Below are 21355 nucleotides of genomic sequence, written 5' to 3'. Positions count from 1 at the left end.
TTCTAAACTAAAAAATAAAATATATTATGAAAGCATCAAGTAATTTCAAAATAAACCAAAGGCATTTTAATTACCTCAACGTCGTAGGCTGGTAAGGCGTAGTTTGCCGCCTCGCTTTTGTTGACTTTCTCGTCTTCTGATGAGCTCGATTCATCCCAATTTTTGTTCTTCTTCTTGCGTTTAAAGCAAGTAGTTCAATTCTTTTTGCTTTTTAATTTTCGTTTCATTTGTAGTTTAAGTTCACCATCACTTGAGCTTATGCTCGAGTGGTCTTCAAATGTTCTATGTCCCAAATCCTTCCTGTTCTTTGGAAGGTGGTTCTCAAGTTCTTTACGTGCATTGCACGTCATTTCATATGTGATCAATGAACCAATTAGTTCTTCAAGTGGAAATTGGTTCAAATTTTTCGATTCTTGAATAGCAGTTACTTTTGAATCCCAAGTTTTAGAAAGTGAGCGCAAAACTTTGTTAACGAGTTCAAAATCCGAAAAGCTTTTACCAAGTGATTTTAAACCATTGACGACATCCATAAAACGGGTGTACATGTCAACAACGGTTTCGCTTGGTTTCATATGAAAAAGCTCGAAATCATGCAGTAAAATATTAACTTTCGAGTCTTTGACTCTACTAGTTCCCTCGTGCGTGTTCAAGAGTGCGCCAAATATCGAAAGTCATTTCGCACAAAGAAACCCGATTGAACTCATTTTTGTCCAAAGCGCAAAATAAGGCATTCATAGCCTTTGCGTTTAAAGAAAAATACTTTTTCTCCAAATCCGACCATTCGTTCATCGGTTTGGAGGGAAGTTGAAAACCATTTTCAATGATACTCCATAAATCCATATTTAGAGAAATCAAGAAAACTCTCATTCGAGTTTTCCAATAAGTGTAGTCCAATCCGTTAAAGAACGGTGGACGAAAGACCGACAAGCCCTCTTGAAGAGCCATTTCTCTCGGGTGTAAGTCCGAAATGAGAAATACCCCGCTCTAATACCAATTGTTAGGATCGAGAGCACTAAGAGGGGGGGGGGGTGAATTAGTGCAGCGGAAATCTTACAGCAATTTAAAAGCTAAAGCTGCGTTCGTCCGATAAAAAACGATTTCGATATAAAAGCAGAATCACAGTGCAGTTTGCGTCTAAGCGCAGTTTTGCGTCTAAGCGCAGTTTGCGTCTAAACACAGTTTGCGTCTAAGCGCAGTTTGCGTCTAAGCCCAGTTTGCTGTTAGGATCGGAGCGGCACTAAGAGGGGGGGGGTGAATTAGTGCAGCGGATAAAAACTTCGATTTTAATCAAAATCTTTCGTACGTTAAGAACGAAACTTGAGAAATTTAACTTGAAGGCGTATTCTTGAAGTTGCGCAACAAGAGTAATAAGGAACTAAAGCAGTAAGAAGATTTGCAGTAATGTAAATGACAATAATAAAGAGCAAACCAGAGATTACGCCGATTTTTAGAGTGGTTCGGTCAAATGACCTACTCCACTTGCGAGGCCCCTCTTCGATGAGGCTCCCACCTTCCACTAGCAAGTCTCTTGAAATGGAAGGGTAAACACCCCTCTTACAACCTTTTACAAGCAGCTCAACCTCTTACAAATTTTCAATAAGAAAGAAGGAGGAGAACTCTCTAGCAAATTGAAAACAAGACTTGCTAAGACTTTCTAAGACTTTTCTCTCAATCAAAATGCTTCTCAAAAGTTGTAACCTCAGTTGAGATTTGAGGGGTATTTATAGGCCTCAAGAGGATTCAAATTTTGGGTTTCAAAATTTGAATTCTTTTAGGGTTTCCAGTGCTGGAGGTTCCACCGCCCAGCCAGGCGGTGCCACCGCCCAGCACTCGGGTACTGGACGGTGCAACCGCCCAGCCAAGGAGGTGTCATCGCCCAACTAGGCGGTGCCACCGCCTACAGTATTTTCAGCCCAACTACAGTGTTTTCAGCCACTAGTTGGGCTTCAATCTTGGCTCTCTAGTTCGCTGGTTTAGCTTAATTTTTAGCCTAAACCAATTCTGACTTTGGGCCCAGTTGGCCCCTAACCAGGATATAGGATTATCTCTTAATCCTAATCCTAATTACAAGTGGACTACATAACCAAAACACATCCTAAGCAAATTTTCAACCGCGAACGTCGAGTCTTGTTCCGGCGAGCTTTCCGACGAACTTCTTCCGACGGACTCCCTGCAAGCTCCCAATCTTTGTGATGACTTTTAACGAGTAGCCGAGCCTTCTCGGTGATCTCCGCGAGCCTCCGACAATTTCTTCGGCGAACTTCCGACACGTTCCCGATTTCTTCTCGGATGGTTCCGGCAGCATCTCCGATGATTCTTCGGTCTCTTAAACGTCCATCGAGCTCGACTCCGGTATCCTTGCTTTATGTTTTCTGGTTATCGTAGTTAATCCTGCGCACTTAACTCAATAATATGGATTAGATCAATTAACCCACCAATTGATTATATCATCAAAATCCAAGATTCAACATTTGCGTCTAAGCACAGTTTGCGTCTAAGCCCAGTTTGCGTCTAAGCACAGTTTGCGTCTAAGCGCAGTTTGCGTCTAAACTCAGTTTTACGTCCAAACGCAGTTTTACGTCTAAACGCAGTTTTACGTCTAAACACAGTTTTACGTCTAAACGCAGTTTTGCATCTAAACGCAGTTTTGCGTCTAAACGCAGTTTTGCGTCTAAACGCAGTTTTGCGTCTAAACGCAGTTTTACGTCTAAACGCAGTTTTACGTCTAAACGCAGTTTTGCGTCTAAACGCAGTTTTACGTCTAAACATAATTTTACGTCTAAATGTAGTTTTGCGTCTAAAAGCAGTTTTGAACCTTGAAAAGCGTTTTACGTAGAAAGCAATTTGCAGTTATAAATGGAATCCGAATGTAAGCGTAAACTGCAGTGTGAAGATCGTACGAAAACACGATTTACGTTTGAATGCAGATTCTGAAAGATCAGAGCTTAGAAACTCGTTCGTAAAGGCGCAGAGGGCAGTAGCAATGTAGGAGGTTTGCAGTAATGATAAAGTGCTTAAGGTAAAAGCAAACCAGAGATTTAGAGTGGTTCGGTCAGTCTTGACCTACTCCACTTTTGGCTTCCTCCTCCGACGAGGTCACCGACGTCAACTAGCTGCCTTCCTTCAATGGGCGAAGGCTAACTGCCCTTTTACAGTTTCTCTCCTTTTGACAGGCTCAGGAGACAACCTTTACAGATCCTTTCTCTCCTCACTTTACAACTCAAGACTTGAAGAACAGAAGGAGGAGAACTTTAGGACTTTACACAAATTTGAGCTCTTAGAATCACTGAAAAGATCAAGAATTCGGTGTGGATCTGTATGCTTTTCAGTGCTGAATGGGTGGGGTATTTATAGGCCCCAACCCAATTCAAATTTGGAGCTCAAAACGATCAAATCGATCAAATCCCAGAATTCTGGGATCAGGCGGTTGCACCTCTTGACTGGAGAGGTGGCACCGCCTGGCAGAGCTCGAAGACTGAGCTCAGGCGATTGCACCTCTCTGCCAGAGCTCGAAGACTGAGCTCAGTGGTTGCATCGCCTGGCAGAGCTCGAAGTCTGAGCTCGGTGGTTGCATCACCTGGCAGAGCTCGAAACTGAGCTCAGGCTGATGCACCTCTCTGCCAGAGCTCGAAGACCGAGCTCAGGCGATGCATCTCCTGTCCAAAGAGGTTGTACCTCTCTGCCAGAGCTCGAAGACCGAGCTCGGTGGTTGCACCTCTTGGTAGAGCTCGAAACTTGAGCTCTGGCGGTGCTACCTCTTGACAGAGGAGGTTGCACCGCCTAGTCTAGCTCGAAGACTGAGCTCTGGGCGGTTGCACCTCTTGGCTGGGGCGGTTGCACCGCCCAGTCTCGCTGGGAGACATAGCCTGGGCGGTTGCACCTCTTGGCTGGGGCGGTTGCACCGCCCAGCCTCGCAGCCCTGGCGGTTGCACCTCCTGGCCTAGGCGGTTGCACCGCCTGGTGCAATCAGGGTCCGAATGGTTCGCTCCATTCGGCCCAATTTGAATCTTTTCAGGGGCCCAATTGCCCCAAGATTAAGCTAATGGGATCACCTCCCATTTTCAAGCTTAATCATCGTGCTAACTACGATTAACTCTAAGACAACTTCTGCAGCTATGTTCCGATGCGTCGATCGCTTCTTCCGGCGAGTTTCCGGCGAACTTCCGTCGATCATCCGATAAACCCTCGGTGATCCTTCTGCGGACATCCGGCATACTCCTGGACTTTGCGACGATCCACTTGGCGAGTTCCGACGAGCTTCGCTTGGCAAGCTTCTGGACTTCTCGGATCTGTTCTCGCTGAACCTCCGACGACCGTCCGAACTTCCGTCGAACTCTCGAACTCCCAACGTGATCATGATCTTGACTCCGGCGCAACACCTGCTGCTTGTCTTACTCTCATCGTAGTTAATCCTGCACAACAAATCAAAACTTCGATCGAGACAATTAATCCTAAGCAATTAACCAAGTTGTCCGACATGTCATTGGTCCCTCGACGCTTCGTCCGATTCTTCGGCGCAACGTCCTCTTCTGCAGCCTATTGCCCAATCGGCCAGTTGACTCCGCAACTCCGATATCCTTGGCACAATACCCGCTCTTCTTGGCCCGATGCCCGAGTCCACGGCCCGAAGCCTTCTGTCGATACGTCGACCGATCCACTGGCCCGACGTCCAATCTTCTGACATGTTCCTTCGGCACAACATGATTTTCCTGCTTTAATTGTCTCATCCTGATCGAAGCATCCTGCGTCACTCAAAACGCAGATTAAATCATAAACATATATCAAGTGGTTTCATCATCAAAATACGAGATTCAACAGTTTCCTCCTCTCCTTTTCTTCCTCGTCGGCCATGCCGGTGTTCACGTTGCCATCAAGAACCAGGTGACAAAAAAGAAAAAGGATTTTGAAAGCTATAATGTGCCGACGCCAATCCACTTAGTATAGAAGAATATTCCCACCATCCAGTTCACGATTTTTTGCATATTTAATTCCTTAACTATCACAGCCACACCGACACCTTTAAAACTAATAAAAGTATATTTGGCAACGGAATCAAAACTGTTTCCGTTAATGGTCGGACAATTAATCCTTTCCACTATATTTAGAGAAGCTTTGATCCTTTATATCTGCTCATCATACAGCTTATTCTCTAATAGGAGTCCTACCAAATGGCCGATGAAGAAGGTGATATGCCCCTGACATCTTTGGTTTTGACTTCTTATTGTCATCCTTATTCAAGCAAGTTCGGTTGACAGTCCCACCTACATATGATAATACATTGCATGTCTTGACGTTCCGAACATGGTTTATCGGAATCCCTATTTGCATCCTCGGGTCCGTAATTGCAGCATTATCTTCTTACCGACAGCAAATGTTCTATTTACCACAAGTCTGCATCAACATCATCGTGCTCATCGTTGGGAAACTAATGGCTAATATGCTACCAAACAAAGTGGTGAGGATGCCATACACAAACTGGAGTTTCTCGTTGAATCTGGGACCCTTCAACTTGAAAGAACATGTGGTGACCACCATGCTGGCTGGCACGGAAAGTGCTTCTGTCGGCTTCCAAATATTATCCATGTCCAAGATCTTCTACCACAAGGATATCCCATTACTGCCGGCCATGCTGCTGGTGCTATCGATTCAGGTGATTTCTTCTAGTATCGAGAAATTGGTATTAAAAAAAAACATTATTTATTCTTTTATTTTATAAAGAAAAGGTAATAAATAATATGGTTGCTGAATTCTGATGATTTGGTTAGTAAGTTATTCTTCGATGATTTATTTATTCTTCGATGGTCTAGTTAGTTAATTCTAATTGATCTTTCCCTACTTCCGGTCAAGAAGTAATGACTTTAAATGCCTTGTGGTGTGTAGTTTCTCGGATATGGGTTTGCTGGCATATTCACGAAGTTGCTAGTGGACTCGCCCTATATGTGGTGGCCTTCGACTCTAGTAGACGTCTCCTTCTACAGTTTAGGTGGCGTTCCTCTTCTTGTAAACAATGCGAAAGACAAGAGACTTTTTAATTTATTTATTTAACATGTCTTCGTTGTTTTCACTGGCAGAACGTTACACGAGCCGGAGAAAAGAGTCAAGGGAAAATTGTCACGATATCAGTTCTTGATCATAGTTATCGTTGTAATTTTTACCTACAGCATTGTTCCTGTTTACCTTTTTCCCTCTATCACGGCTCTATCGTTCGTTTGTTGGATATGGAAAGACTCGATAACTCCGCAGCAAATTGGTTCTGGGTTCAATGGATTAGGCATCGGATCCTTTGCACTGGATTGGATAACCATGTCATCCTACGTGGGCAGTCCACTGGCACTTCCTGCATTTGTGATTGTCAACACGATGGTTGGATTCATTCTCATTCTTTATGTTCTGCTACCATTATCTTATTGGAATAATGTTTACAATGCCAAACGCTTTCCTATTTTTTCAACAAGTATTTTTGATGTCCATGGGCAATTTTACAACGTGTCGCGGGTTTTAGATGAGAAGTCACTCACATTCAACGAAGAAGCATACAACAATTATTCGAAATTATACTTCGGTGCTTCCCTTATGCTTAGTTATGGTTTTACCTTGGTTAGTTTGACGTCAAGCATCTCTCATGTTGCTCTCTTCTATGGGAGGTAGGAACTGTAACTTTTTATCTTGTAAATAAATATTTATTGTAATGTTTGTTTTTGGTACAATTAGTGTGCTCTTGTTTTTATGGTTGAAATAATTATCTTAGTCCTGCATGTTATAATCTTGTTGTCAGTGATAACTTTAGATAGTTCTCTTCTGGTGTCAAACAGATCGATATGGCTACAATTTGTCGATTCATATCGGCGCCAAATGCAAGATATTCACACTAGGTTGATGAAACAAAATTATGAGTCTATTCCCCGGTGGTGGTTTTACTCTCTCCTCTTCTCCATGATGGGATTTTCGATCTTGGTATGTGAAATATTTAACGATCAACTTCAGCTTCGCTATTGGGGAGTTCTATTAGCTTGTGCCTTGGTGGTTTTATTTTTGCCTCCAGAAGGTGTCATGGAAGCTACGACCGGTCAGGTAAGATGAATATTGAGACAACGTTGTAAATATTTTTCTTCTCATCCAGTTTAATATAATAATTATTATATTTCAGGGATTTACAACTAGGCTTTTATTAGAGGTCATAATCGGGTACTTGCAATCGGGTAAACCTATTGCAAATATAGCATTCGCAACATACGGCTCTACTGCACTTGATACAGCAAAATATTTCATCGTACAACTGAAGCTAGCACATTACATGAAGATTCCTCCAAAAGTAATGTTCTTGATACAGGTATTTTCTGGACCACTGCATTATATCCTCATCTAGCTGGTATATGCAAAGAATTAAAAATTAAGATACATCACAAATTACGTACCAGATATTGGCATATTCTTTGCAAATCTAGTTTTTGAATTCGTTAACATTATTATATTGCACTTACCATTCAATATGCTTTCTCTACATGTAGATTCTCGGTAGTCTACTAGCATGTGTGGTTAGCTTCTGCATTGGATGGTGGTTCTTATACTCAGTAAAGAATATATGTTATCCAGAATTATTGCCCAAGGGAAGTCCTTGGACATGCCCTTGGGAAAAAAAGTCATTTGCATTAGGAGTCACATGGGGTGTTATAGGTCCAACTAGAATGTTTTATCCTCATGGTACGTACTCCATCATCTTTATCTTCATTATTATTGGATTCCTTGCACCAGTGGGAGTGTGGATGTTATCACGTCTATACCCAGAAAAAACATGGATAAGACTAATTAACTGACCAGTTATATTCGGTGTTGGTACCATCGTGCCTCCTGCCACTTCGATTAACGTTTGGTCATGGTTCATAGTTGGCTTAATATTTAACTACTTTGTCTTTCGAAAGTTTAAAGGATGGTAGGCGCATTATAATTATGTGTTATCGGTTGGATTGGATTCCGGAGCAACTTTTTTGACCATTTTTGTTATTATTTTTCTTGAATCTCGAGGTGTATATGGACCTGATTGGTGGGGGTTGGAGATGGATGATCATTGTCCCTTGGCTCATTGTCCTACAGCATCGAGAGTTGTTGTAGAAGGTTGTCCTGTGATCAGTTGAGACCATCACTAAATTTGATCAAGCCAGTAGTTGACTACCATTAATTTGTTGGAAGGATGTTATTGTTTTTGGTTCAGTTATTAAGACAATATAATTTTCCTTGTTTCAGTTGTTAAAATAGATACTTTGCTTGTTCAATCTCTTTTTTTTTAAGATATTTTTTAAAAAATATCATATTGTTTTTATTAAGAACGTAAGGGATCCCATCACTTTTATACGGTGCAACAAAAACAAAATTTTTGACAAAGAAGCATGCAATAAATACTCAAAAATGGAATTCACTTCTCCTAATGGTGTGGTGACAAAGAAGCAAGCAATAAATACTCAAAAATATTATTCCTCTAATCCTGCTTTTTTTTTTTTAAAATCTTACTTAACCTATCAGATCTCAGCAACACCGACTTAGTAAAACAATATAATAACATCAAAATAAGAGATTTAGATGAAAATAACCCGTACAAGAAGCTATTTATTTATCATTACAAGTAAACAAACCCATGGAAGGCATTCATTTGTCATTATAAGTAAGCCCACGGTTATTAATCTTGAATTACTATTTTTTAAAAAAATATTGAATTATCGTTGAGATTAACAATACAAGTCTAAAAGACTGTAAAGGCTAATAATCTCATCGAGTTTAACAAGATAATGTTTTACCTATCCCATATATATAAGGGTTAAATTGGAAATGTATATTTACAAATCTCATCGAGTTTAGCAATTCAGCTTTTCACCGCACAACACGCTAACACTCCGTATTTCCCTCAGGGGTACTTACAATATTAGTGTTTTCAACACCACTAAAAGGAAAAATATTAGCTCAATTTATTCTCTTGTAGCAAAGCGAATATATAGAAAAACGAATATGAATATGTTCATAAGAAGGGGTAAAATCAGACGAACATATTTATTGATATAAATTAGTACATAACATGTACATAAGAAGGAAGGGGTCCTTTGAACAACCTATCATGACCCTTCTTTCATATTTTACTTTCTTCATCCATTGCTTCCTCGCTTTTGCTTGTGAATTGAATGGTATGTGTGCCACTTGAGAGTTCAGCTTCTTCGATGGGGGGATTTCAGTTAGTAGCTTCGACCACTTCGAAGGAGTGCTACACAAACTCAATGAGGAAACAAGCGATTACATATAAGAAGCATAGTTTCTTTCTAAGATTGATAATTAACAAGCATCATGATAAGAATTGGATATTAGCCTTTGCAGCTATAGAAGGTTACTTGGATGTGATCTTAACATGGTGCTAAGTCAAAGATGCTAGCTTGTAAAATCTTGATACATACGTCACATGTATCACCCTAGTGATGTGGAGATGCAACAAAAGCAAAACAAGAGATTTGGTTTAGAGTATGACTTCCTTTATGTAGCAAGAACATATCTCAAAAATTAAAGATGTGAATAAACAAATGCCTCTAAAAGACATGATCTTGGTTAACTTTCTGAGTTCAATGGCTTTCTCAACTTGCTAAATTCCCAAAAGAATGTGCCTCAAGACCTACCTTATCTACAAGAAGAATTAAGTATAGTTTACCATGAAGAAAATGTATATTAAGATTCTAACTTCGATATCATGGTAAGAATTTTCTTTTACGACTTTGTTTGAATAAAGTTTAAGTATGATCTATCGATTGAAGTCTCTTATGACTTTGGTTGAGAGTATGCCTATCTATATGTAGCAAGAACACATCTCAAAAACTAAAGAAATGAATAAACAAATGCCTCTAAAAGACAAGGTCTTTGTTATCTCTCTCAGTTCAATGGCTTTCCCAACTTCTAAATTCCTAAAAGAATATGTGCCTCAAGACCTACCTTATCTACAATAAGAATTAAGTGTAGTTTATCATGAAGAAAAGATATATTAAGATTTGAACATCCATATCATGGTAAGATTATTCTTTTACGACTTTGTCTGAATAAAGTTTAAGTATGAACTTACGGTTGAAGTCTCTTACGATTTTGTGATGACCATCCCTTTATTCACATTATTTGATTTTTTCAACCCAATAAATCTACTCTATGTTCATGTAATTATGTTTCGAGAACTAACTGTTTTCTATATCCTGATGAGCTATATATGGTTTAGCAAATTCCACCTATCATCATAATGATTTTGGCTTTTTCTTGAGCTATGGTTTGATATAAAACCAAAACAATTTAATTGAATTCTCTTGAATGATTCTTCCACATGAGATTAGTGATTTATTATATATATATATATATATATATATATATATATATATATATATATATATATATTCATTATTATTGGACTCTTGTACCAGTAGCTGTTGTCATGTGTATATCTAAAAAAACATAGGTAAGATTAATTAATTGACTAATTATATTCAGTGTAGGTTCAGTTGCATCGCTTGTCACTCCAATTAACATTTGGTCATGGTTCATTGTTTGTATAATATTTAATCGCTTCATCTTCTAACGATCCAAAGAGTGATGGTTATGTTATAATTCTAGATGAAATTATATTCTTATGGATATGATTAAGAGCATGATAGATTATTCTTTTATACCCGATTCAATGTGATAGAAAGCTATGATGATAGTTATGTATAATTTGAATAGAGTTTCCAGTAAGTTAATTCCATCAATTTTTTTTTGAGTCATGGACCGATTGAAAACATAACTTGAGATATTATATATTGTTCTAAAAAAATATGAGTCTTTAATTCACATAATAAATAAATAAATTTAATACTTATTTTTAAATATTTTATTATTTATCTAATTTTTTAACACTATTCGTGCTACATTGACCTCTCTTCATCCCTCCCCGATTAACATACTTCTATATACGCATATATGTATGTATATACATAACGTATCTCTATATACGTATATATATGTAGATACACATCATATCCTTCGAATATGCTATTATGGACGTGGGAACGGAATAATCGTGGCATTTCCATTATGGACACAGGAAGTAAGCATAGGGACCGCGCAGCCATAGTCGCCATTTCCATTTGGAAGTTCAACCCCTCTACCTGTGCATCTTTTACAGCCATGTATATGCACACTGCACTCTTTGTCTCTCTCAGTCTGGTCTTTTTCTGTTCTCTCTCTGTTACTGATGAGCTGCTGCTATATATAAAAAGAGGGACGGAGAGAGTAACCGCACCTCCACACCTCGTCCCAACTACTGACTGAACCCCATGCCTTCTCCTTCCCAATCTCTTTTCTCTCAACCGACCAGGGAAAGGAAAGTAGTATAAAGAGCCCCCCACCATTGCTGCCCTTCACTTCATTCCAACTATTCTTTTTCTGAATAAGAGAGAAGTTCCACTGGCGTCACTTACTTCCCCTATCTGCAGCGGCATGTTTCTGTTTGTTCTTCTTTGCTTGCTACCGTGTCCGCCACTCCCCTTCCTTCCTCATGCTGGTCCGTATTCCTTCTCTTTTTTTTCTTTTTTTTTTTTGTGTTCCATTCTTTCCGATCATCTCCTGTTTCTGAGTTAACGCACTTTGGACATCCTTCTGTGATCTTATTCTCCTCAGTAAGTTTGCGTATGCGAAGAAGCACAATCATACTGTTAATAAAGGTGGCGGAGATGGTTAGCGGGCCGGAGAAGGAGATCGTTGGGCTTGTCCACGGGTGCATCGCACCGTGGCCCGAGGCAACCCTCTTGCCTTGTTATTACCCTCACCCTCGAAGCACCACACCGCCCCCATCTATGCGAAGGTGGACCTCCGCGGCTCCGCCTGTTGCCGGTGACTCTCACCACACGTTAATCTTCCCCATCACAATAATTACTGTCATTAATACTAATCTAATCGAGTGACATCCTTGGCGAAGGGGGTTCGCACTGAAGCTGGTGCAGCGGATGGAGGAGTGGTCTAAGGAGAAGGGGGCGGGGTACGCGTACATGACGCCGGAGAAGGACAACTAATCGTCTTTCCGCCTCTTCACTGGGCGGTGCGGTTACTCCAAGTTCCGCACCCCCGCCATCCCGGTGCACCCCGTGTTAGCCCCCACCGCCTTCCCCTTCCCCCACGCGTCGCCATCCTCCGCCTCACCCCCGCCGATGCCCAGGCCCTGTACCGCCGCCGCTTCGCCGCCACCGAGTTCTTCCCCCCGACATCGACATCGTCCTCACCAACCCGCCCTCCCTGGGTACCTTCCTCGTTGTTCCTCCTTCCCTCGTGATCCCGTGAACACGCACACGTGAACGACTGCGCGTGGGCCCTGTCCCGCATTTGGGGATTGTACCTCAGGTTAATCTAATCTAATATAATCGAGTGGCATCGTTAGGTCCCGTGGGACGACGGAGAAGGACACCGTGACGTCGACAACCTCCCTCGGCACCTTCCTCGCCGTCCCTCCTTCGCTAGTGATCCCGTGAACACCCACCCGTGAACGACCACGTGGGCCCTGTCCCGCAGGTCATCCCTCCCACCCGTGAACTCCGCAACAAGGCGTGGGGGACCTCGGCTCCCGAGCGGTGGCGGCGTGCGAGCCGCTCTCCCAATCACTGTCTTTAATACTTCCTCGCCGTCCCTCCTTCCCCCATGAACACGCACGCGTTAACGCCCGCACGTGGGCCCTGTCCCGCAGGTCGGTCCCTCCAACCCGTGAACTCTGTAACAGGGCGTGGGGGATTGCATCTTAGGCTAATCTAATCTAATCTAATCGAGTGGCAGACGATGGAGGCATGTTCTAAGGAGAAGAGGGCGGAGTACGCGTTCATGGCGACGGAGAAGGACACCGTGGCATCGACGCCGTCCTCGTCAACCCGCCCTCCCTCGGCACCTTCCGCGCGGTGGACCGGGCGCTGCCGTGGCTGCGCATCCCCCGCTGGAGCGGCTCGCACGCCGCCACCACTCGGCAGCCGCGGTCCACGACCTGTTGTGCACGTGACGGAGTTCACGGATGGGTGTGAGGTATCACGAGACCTTCTTGCGGGGCAGGATCACGAGACCTGCAGCAGGTTCACTCGTCCTCTTGCGGGGCAGGATCACTCGTCCTCTTGCGGGGCAAGAGGACAGGATCACTCGTCCTCTTGCGGGGCAGGATCACGAGACCTGCAGCAGGTTCACTCGTCCTCTTGCGGGGCAGGATCACCAGACCTGGGCAAGAGCTCACGGGGCAGGCTCACGAGACCTGCTTGTACGAGATCTGCCGGACGCGACGTGGGCAGACAACGGAGACGACGTGGTGGCTGTCGACCATGAGGTTCCACTTCAGAGACGCGAATGATGCGGGACCCACAGGACCAACGCTGAACATTACGCATCGCACAAAGTAGCTCACGTCGTTGTCGCGGGCACTCACCTCACGGGTGGGCTGGCTTTTGAGAGGGAGTAGGTCGAACCATTGTCTATAAAATGATACTCATAGTACAACAACGAGTACGAGTTGTGAAATAGATTCGAGTTGTGAAATAGTAGCGTGCGAAGGATGGCTGGTGTGATGCTATTTATTTTTATGTTATTTATAATGATTATTTTAATATTTTTTATTGGTGAAGGTAAAGACTGCTGTGCCGAAAACCTATCGTGTTGTCATCCAAATCCAGCGTCGGTTAATGTCATTATGTAATTTATTATCATCTAATCCTCCTCGTTAACTTAGGTTATCTTATCTAGTGGGATCTGTGATTAACTTCTTAGAGTTGTACTTTAATTTTATAATATATGGCTGTGATTAAGCGTTTTACTATGTATATTGATACTATGAATGGAATGAAACGAGGAGGTTAAATCTGTGTTATGCACAATATGTTTTTTTTTTTTTTGCTTGTTTCTTTTTTTCAGGTTTGATACGTGATTCTCCCTCCGCTTCGATCACCCGCCGACAAAGGAGGGGCGCTCTGCCTCCTCGGGCAAGGGCCCGGTACTGCCATTGTTGTCCTTCGACTTGGCACCGCCGGGGAAGCTCGAGTACAGGCCTTCCAGACGGAAAGCATTCGGGTCGTACCAGGCCCTGGGCGGGCACAAGGCTAGCCATCGGAAGCCTAGCAGCGGCGTCGATGAAGCCTCGCCTCGGGCTCTTCCACGACTAGCGCAAGCGCCTCCGGTGGCGACAGGGTGCACCGGTGCTCGGGGTGCCTGAAGACGTTTCCCTTGGGGCAAGCGTTGGGGGGCACAATAGGTGCCGCAACGACGGGAGCGTCGGCAACGGCACTGCCGCGGCGGCGATGACGTCGTCGGAGGGGGCGAGCTCGAGGCACAGGGAAACGTGTGTGTAAATAAATAAAAAAATAATTGTTAGAAGAGAACAAAAAAAAAAAGACCTCATTGCTCTCCCCATCGCCTCACACCTTTCTGAGGAATGAAATATTAGCTTGCATGAACCAATATCTTATCCCAATCGCCTCACACCTCGTTTCCTCTCCTTTTCTTCCTCGTCAGCCATTCCGGTGTTGACGTTGCCATCAATAACCAGGTGAGAAAAAGAGAAAAAATATTTTGAAAGCAATAATGTACCAACGCCAATCCACTTAATATAGAATATTCCCACTATCCAGTTCACGATTTTTTACATTTTTTTTTTGGGATCACTGACATATTTAATTCCCTTAACTATCACAGCCACACCGACACCTTTAAAACTAATCATAGTATATTTGGCAACGGAATCACAACTCTTTCTATTAATGGTTGGACAATTAATCCTTTCCACTATATTTAGAGATGCTTTCATCCTTTAAATCTGCTCAATATACAGCTTATTCTCTAATAGGAGTCCTACCAAATGGCCGATGAAAAAGGTGATATGCCCTGACATCTTTCGTTTTGACTTCTTACTGTCATCCTTACATGATTCTTTTTCAATTTCTTCCTCCCTCTCCTCTTCTTTCAGGTTCGATTCTGGATGACTCTCCGATCGAGCAAGTTCGGTTGACAGTCCCACCAACAGATGATAACACATTGCAAGTCTTGACATTCCGAACATGGCTTATCGGAATCCCCATTTGCATCTTCGGGTCCGTAAGTGCAGCATTATCCTTTTACCGACAGCAAATGTTCAATTTTTCACATGTCTGCATCAACATGATGGTGTTCATTGCTGGGAAACTAATGGCTAACATGCTACCGAACAAAGTGATAAGAATGCCATACACAAACTGGAGTTTCTCGTTGAATCCAGGACCCTTCAACTTGAAAGAACATGTGGCGACCACCATGTTGGCCGGCAGGGTAAGTGCTTCTGCCGGCTTTGAAATATTAACTATATCCAAGATCTTCTACCACAAGGATATCCCGTTACTGCCGGCCATACTGCTGGTACTATCGATTCAGGTGATTTCTTTTGTTATCATGAAATCGGTGTAAAAAAAAAACCATTAGTTATTCTTTAGAAAAAAGTAATAATATGATGCTGAATTCTTCGAATGTTTTAGTTAATTCTAGTTGATCTTTCCCTACTTCCTTTGAAGAAGTGACAACTTAAAATGGCTTATGGTGTGTAGTTTCTCGGATATGGGTTTGCTGGCATATTCATGAAGTTGCTAGTGCACTCGCCCTATATGTGGTGGCCTTCGACTCTAGTAGACGTCGCCTTCTACAGGTGGCGTGCCTCTCCTCGTAAACAATGCAAAAGACAAGAGACTTTTAATTTATTTAACATGTCTTCGTTGTTTTAATTTATTTAACATGTCTTCGTTGTTTGCACTCGCAGGGCATTACACGAGCCGAAAAAAAGAGCCAAGGGAAAATTGTCACGATATCAGTTCTTCATTATAGTCATCGTTGTAATTTTTACGTATAGTATTGTTCCTGTTTACCTTTTTCCTTCTATCACGGCTCTATCGTTCGTTTGTTGGATATGGAAAGACTCGATAACTGCGCAGCAAATAGGTTCTGGATTCAATGGATTAGGCATAGGCTCTTTTGCGTTGGATTGGATGACCATGACATCCTACATGGACAGTCCTCTGGCAGTTCCTGCATTTGTGGTGGTCAACATGATGGCCGGATTCATTCTTATTATTTATGTTCTAGTACCATTATCTTATTGGAATAATGCTTACGATGCCAAATGCTTTCCTATTTTTTCATCAAGTATTTTTGACATCGATGGGCAATTTTACAATGTGTCCCGGGTTTTAGATGAGAAGTCACTCACATTCAACGAAGAAGCATATAACAATTATTCGAAATTATACTTCAGTGCCTCCCTTATGTATAGTTATGGTTTTACCATGGCTTGTTTTACGTCAAGCATCTCTCATGTTGCTCTTTTCTATGGGAGGTAGGAACTGTAACTTTTTTTTTCTTGTAAATAAATATTCATTGTAATGTTTGTTTTTGGTACAATTAGTGTGCTATTGTTTTTATAGTTGAAATAATTACCTTACTACTGATTTAGTTACGTGTTATAATCTTGTTGGCTGATAGTTCTCTTCTGGTGTTAAGCAGATCGATATGGCTACAATTTCTCGATTCATATCGGCATCAAATGCAAGATGTTCACACGAGGTTGATGAAACAAAATTATGAGTCTATTCCCCGGTGGTGGTTCTACTCTCTACTCTTCTCCATGATGGGTTTTGCCATCTTGGTATGTGAAATATTTAGCGATCAACTTCAACTTCGCTATTGGGAAGTTCTATTAGCTTGTGCCTTGGTGTTCATATTTTTGCTTCCAGAAGGTGTCATGATGGCTACTACTAGTTCGGTAAGATGAATATTGAGTCATCGGATACTCATATATGGTTGTAGCCCAACGTTGTCAATATTTTTCTTCTAATCCAGCTTAATATGATAATTATAATTACTATATTGCAGGAATTTTCAATAAAACTTTTATTAGAGATCATAATTGGGTACTTGCAGTCGGGTAAACCTATTGCAAATATTGCATTCACAACATACGGCTCTACTGCAATTAATACGGCAAAATATTTTACTATGGATATGAAGAGAGCATATTACATGAAGATTCCTCCAAAAGTAATGTTCTTGATACAGGTATTTTCTGGACCACTTTGTTACATTAAGATACATCACAATTTATGTACCATATATTGACATATTTTTGCAAATCCACATTTTGAATTTGTTAATATTATTATATTATATTTACCATCCAATATGTTTTTCTTTGTATGTAGATTCTAGCTAGTATACTAGCATGTGTGGTTAGCTTCAGCGTTGGATGGTGGGTCTTACACTCGGTGAAAAATATATGTTATCCAGAATTATTGCCCAAGGGAAGTCCTTGGACATGCCCTTGGGAAAGAAGGTCATTCGCTATAGGAGTCACATGGGGTGTTATAGGTCCAATTAGAATGTTCTATCCTCATGGCATGTACTCCATCATCTTTATCTTCATTATTATTGGATTCCTTGCACCAGTGGGAGTGTGGATATTATCGCGTGTATACCCAGAAAAAACATGGATAAAACTAATTAATTGGCCGGTTATATTCAGTGTTGGTACCATCGTGCCTCTTGGCACTCCGGTTAATGTTTGGTCATGGTTCATAACTGGTTTGATATTTAACTACTTTGTCTTCCGAAGATTCAAAGGATGGTGGGCACGTTATAATTATGTGTTATCAGCCGTATTGGATTCTGGATCAACTTTTTTGACGATTATTGTTACTCTTTTTCTTCAATTTCGGGGTATATATGGACCAGATTGGTAGGGGTTAGAGATGGATGACCATTGCCCCTTGGCTCATTGTCCTACCGCACCAGGAGTTATTGTAAAAGGTTGTCCCGTGATCAATTAAGACTATCATTGAATTTGATCACTCAATTTGTAGAAGGGATATTATTGTTCATGGTTCAGTTGTTTAAAAAATAATTTTCTTTGTTTCAATTGTTAAAATAGATACTCTACCGGGTCAATCTCAATTTTTTTTACAGAAAAGATTAAAAATGTCATGTTGATTTTATTAAGAAGATAGGCTGAAATGTATCCCATCACTTGTATATGGAGCAACAAAAACAAAATTTTTGATCTCGATAAACAATTCTACAATGTCATTCATATTAACATTTGACAAAGAAGCATGCAACAAATACTCAAAATTGGAATTCACTTCTCGTAACGGTGTGGTGACAAATTTCTTTTCCACATCTCGATTGGTTTTGTGTTTTTGGGTATAGAGTAAAAAAAAAAAAGGAGCTTTAAAAAAAATGAGGTGAGGTCTAAAGCTAACGCTACACTCAAATTTTTCATAAAAAAGGTTTATGAGAAAGTGATTATTTTACTGTGCTAATTTTTTTTTAGAAATTATTATTCCTCTAATCCTGCCTATTTTTTATTAACCTATCAAATCTCAACGACACATTCATTTGTGTCTTCGTGTCCCAAAGATAGGCGTGCATGTCTTGTTCAACAAAAAATATCTATCATTTAATAAAATAATATAATAATATCAAAATAAAATATTTATATGAAATTTACCTTTACAAGAAACTATTTATTCATCATTATAAGTGTTAGGATAAAGAGTCGTTGACATCTTAGTCAACTCGACGTGATCCGGACTCGTATGAGTAAGGTTATTCGAGGTGTCTCCAAGGTAGAAACATCGAGCTCATAAGGTGTTTCTAACATGAAAATCGAGATTACGAGAGGTTTTCCAACTCGACCATTTTGATACTCAAGTTAATAACTCGAGATGAATGTGGGCGTGAATAATCAAAAGAAGTAAAAAACCCCTTTATCATGTGGGTGAGGCTTATTCTTTCATTTGAGCCTCTAGGGCCTTATTAGAAGTCTTCTCTAATTTGTCCCAATTTCTTATAGAGTGAGTTAGTTCTCGAGTCCTTTATAGTCCTGGCCTCAGTTCTACAACAGATCGATCTATCACCATTATGCTCTTTCTTCTTAGGTTGTGATCTCTTATTTCTCGTACAGGCTTCGTTTGATCTATTGGTCGTTAGACGATTGAGGTCCACGCTCCGCCTTTCAATAGCCGAAGAGCGGAGGAGGTCCTAACCTCTCCTTTGTTATGGGAGGTAGTTCTCGTGAACACGAAGGTTCGTCGGGACTTCAAATAAAAAAACTCACATGACTATGATTTAGTGATGAGTGCACCACTCCTATATTACTTACGAGCTAAGTATTTTATCCTGATCAAGTTCGGTTTTTAAGTCCCTTGACCTTGTCAGCGTCCATTTGACTTCATGCCCGTATCATTTTGCTTATCCTATAACACTCTAGAGATGAGACTTTGTCTTATCATCTATTCGGTGATAGTGTTTTGCCTATAATGGTGAAAGATATAGCTCTCTTAGATAGTGTTCAACTCACTATCTGATAGTGTTTAACGAAGAATATTGGTGTACTGAAATTACTGTGACCCGTAAACATTTTGCTGCACCACACCGCACCGCCACCATCTATGGGGAGGTGGCCTACCTCCTCGACCTCCGAGTCTCCCCCTCTCGTCGGTGACTCTCACCACCCGTTAATCTCCCCCACCACACTAATCACTGTATTTAATACTAATCTAATCGAGTGGCTTCCTTAGACGAGGGGGGATCGCTCTAAAGCTGGTGCGGAGGCTGAAGGAGTGGTCTAAGGAGACGGGGGCGGGGTACGTGTACATGGCGATAGTGCACCCCATGGTAGCCCGCTGCCTTCCGCTCCACGCACGCGTCGCCATCTGCCGCGTCACCCACACGAAAACAACCGTCGTCACGACAGAGGCACCGACCAGGGAACATCATCGTCTAATTGGTGGAAAGATGTGGGACTCCGAGGTACCACCATTGGGAGTCGATCGAAATGGGCTAGTTCGACCATGGTGGTACACCGAAAGCTACATGGTTCGCATCTGCCAACATCTCGCCGTCATCACCATCACGCAGGCGATGTGCACCCACCATCACCATCATTAATTGGGTAGTGCGTGACACATCCGCCCCATAAGGATGATGATGCGCCGTTACCCACTACTTACCGGCCAAACGGCTCCCTTGTTGGGGGCGAAGTTCGCATCTAAATTACATAATAAATGGCGCTATTCGTGCCACGCTGCCCTGCTCTGCTTACACAGGAAGTAAGCAGAGGGACCGCGCAGCCATAGTTGCCATTTCCATTTGGAAATTCAACCCCTCTTCCTGTGCTTCTCTTACAGCTATGTATATGCTCACTGCTCTCTCTCTCTCTCTCTCTCAATCTGGTGTTTTTCTGTTCTCTCTCTGTGACTGATGAGCTGCTGCTATATATAAAAAGAGGGAGGGAGAGAGTAACCGCACCTCCACACCTCGTCCCAACTACTGACTGAACCCCATACCTTACCCTTCCCATCTCTTGTCTCTCAACTCACCATTGCTGCCCTTCAATTCATGCCAACTACTCTTTTCTGAAGAAAGGGAGAAGTTCCACTGCCAGCGGCGTGTACAGAGAGGAAGTTTCACTTACTTCCCCTACATGGGAAAGACACGTACATATCTGAAGACACAAGCTGCAGCGGCGTGTTTCTGTTTGTTCTTCTTTTGCTTGCCGCATACTAAGTGATCGAGCCTTGTGAGAGGACAGAGGGAGAAACACTTGCATCATCCCTCACTTTCGCCACCGTCATAATTGGCCGCCATATAAGGATGGTGGAGTCTATGGCGGTCGTGGTGATTTACGACGCATAGCGGGACCCGGGGGGAGCAGATGTGGGAGGTGGGGTACAGCAGCGCTGCCATGTCCGCCACTCCCCTTCCTTCCTCATGCTCGTCCGTATTACTTCTCTTTTTTCTTTCTTTTTTTTTGTGTTCCATTCTTTCCGATCATCTCCTGTTTCTGAGTTAAACGCACTTTGGACATCCTTGTGTGATCTTATTCTCCTCAGTAAGTATGCGTATGCGTATGCGAAGAAGCACAATCATATTGTTAATAAAGGTGGCGGAGATGGTTAGCGGGCCGGAGAAGGAAATCGTTGGACTTGTTCACGGATGCATAAAGACCGTGGCCTGAGGCACCCCTTGCCTTTGTTATTACCCTCACCCTCGAAGGAGGATACCGTGACGTCGACACCACCCCTCCGCCCGTGATCCCTCCCACCCGTGAACGACCGCGCGTGGGCCCTGTCCCTCCAACCTGTCCCTCCAACCCGTGAACGCAAGTCCCGTGATCCCTCCAACTCGTGAACGACGTGGGCCCTGTCCCGTAGGTCCCGTGATCCCTCCAACCTGTGAACGACGCAACTAGGCGTGGGCCCTGTCCCGCAGGTCTCGTGATCCCGTGATCCCTCCAATCCGTGAACGATGCAATAAGGCGTGGGCCATGTCC

General features: G+C 42.3%; 2 protein-coding genes across 3 annotated transcripts in view; one reads left to right on the top strand and one right to left on the bottom strand.

The window, feature by feature from the left end:
- LOC135675550 (uncharacterized) overlaps nt 1-21355 on the bottom strand; it is a 104709-nt gene that overhangs the window by 19287 nt on the left and 64067 nt on the right. The window lies entirely within an intron of this gene.
- Nucleotides 11073-17078, top strand: LOC135675547 (oligopeptide transporter 5-like). Of its 2 annotated transcripts, XM_065185826.1 has the most exons (5): nt 11073-11551; nt 13924-15411; nt 15582-15679; nt 15791-16789; nt 16900-17078. In XM_065185826.1, exons 2-4 carry the CDS (start codon nt 14929-14931, stop codon nt 16365-16367), a joined length of 1158 nt encoding a protein of 385 aa, XP_065041898.1. In that variant the 5' UTR covers nt 11073-11551; nt 13924-14928; the 3' UTR covers nt 16368-16789; nt 16900-17078. The 2 variants fall into 2 exon arrangements, 1 of the variants encoding a protein (XP_065041898.1); XR_010513907.1 differs by lacking the exons at nt 13924-15411; nt 15582-15679; nt 15791-16789; nt 16900-17078 and adding exons at nt 11668-11880; nt 11966-12724; nt 12811-13879 and having other exon boundaries at nt 11285-11551.

This window comes from Musa acuminata, chromosome BXJ1-6 (genome assembly GCF_036884655.1).
Source record: "Musa acuminata AAA Group cultivar baxijiao chromosome BXJ1-6, Cavendish_Baxijiao_AAA, whole genome shotgun sequence".
Taxonomy (NCBI): Eukaryota; Viridiplantae; Streptophyta; class Magnoliopsida; order Zingiberales; family Musaceae; genus Musa; species Musa acuminata.
This window is presented reverse-complemented; position numbering and strand designations above follow the sequence as displayed.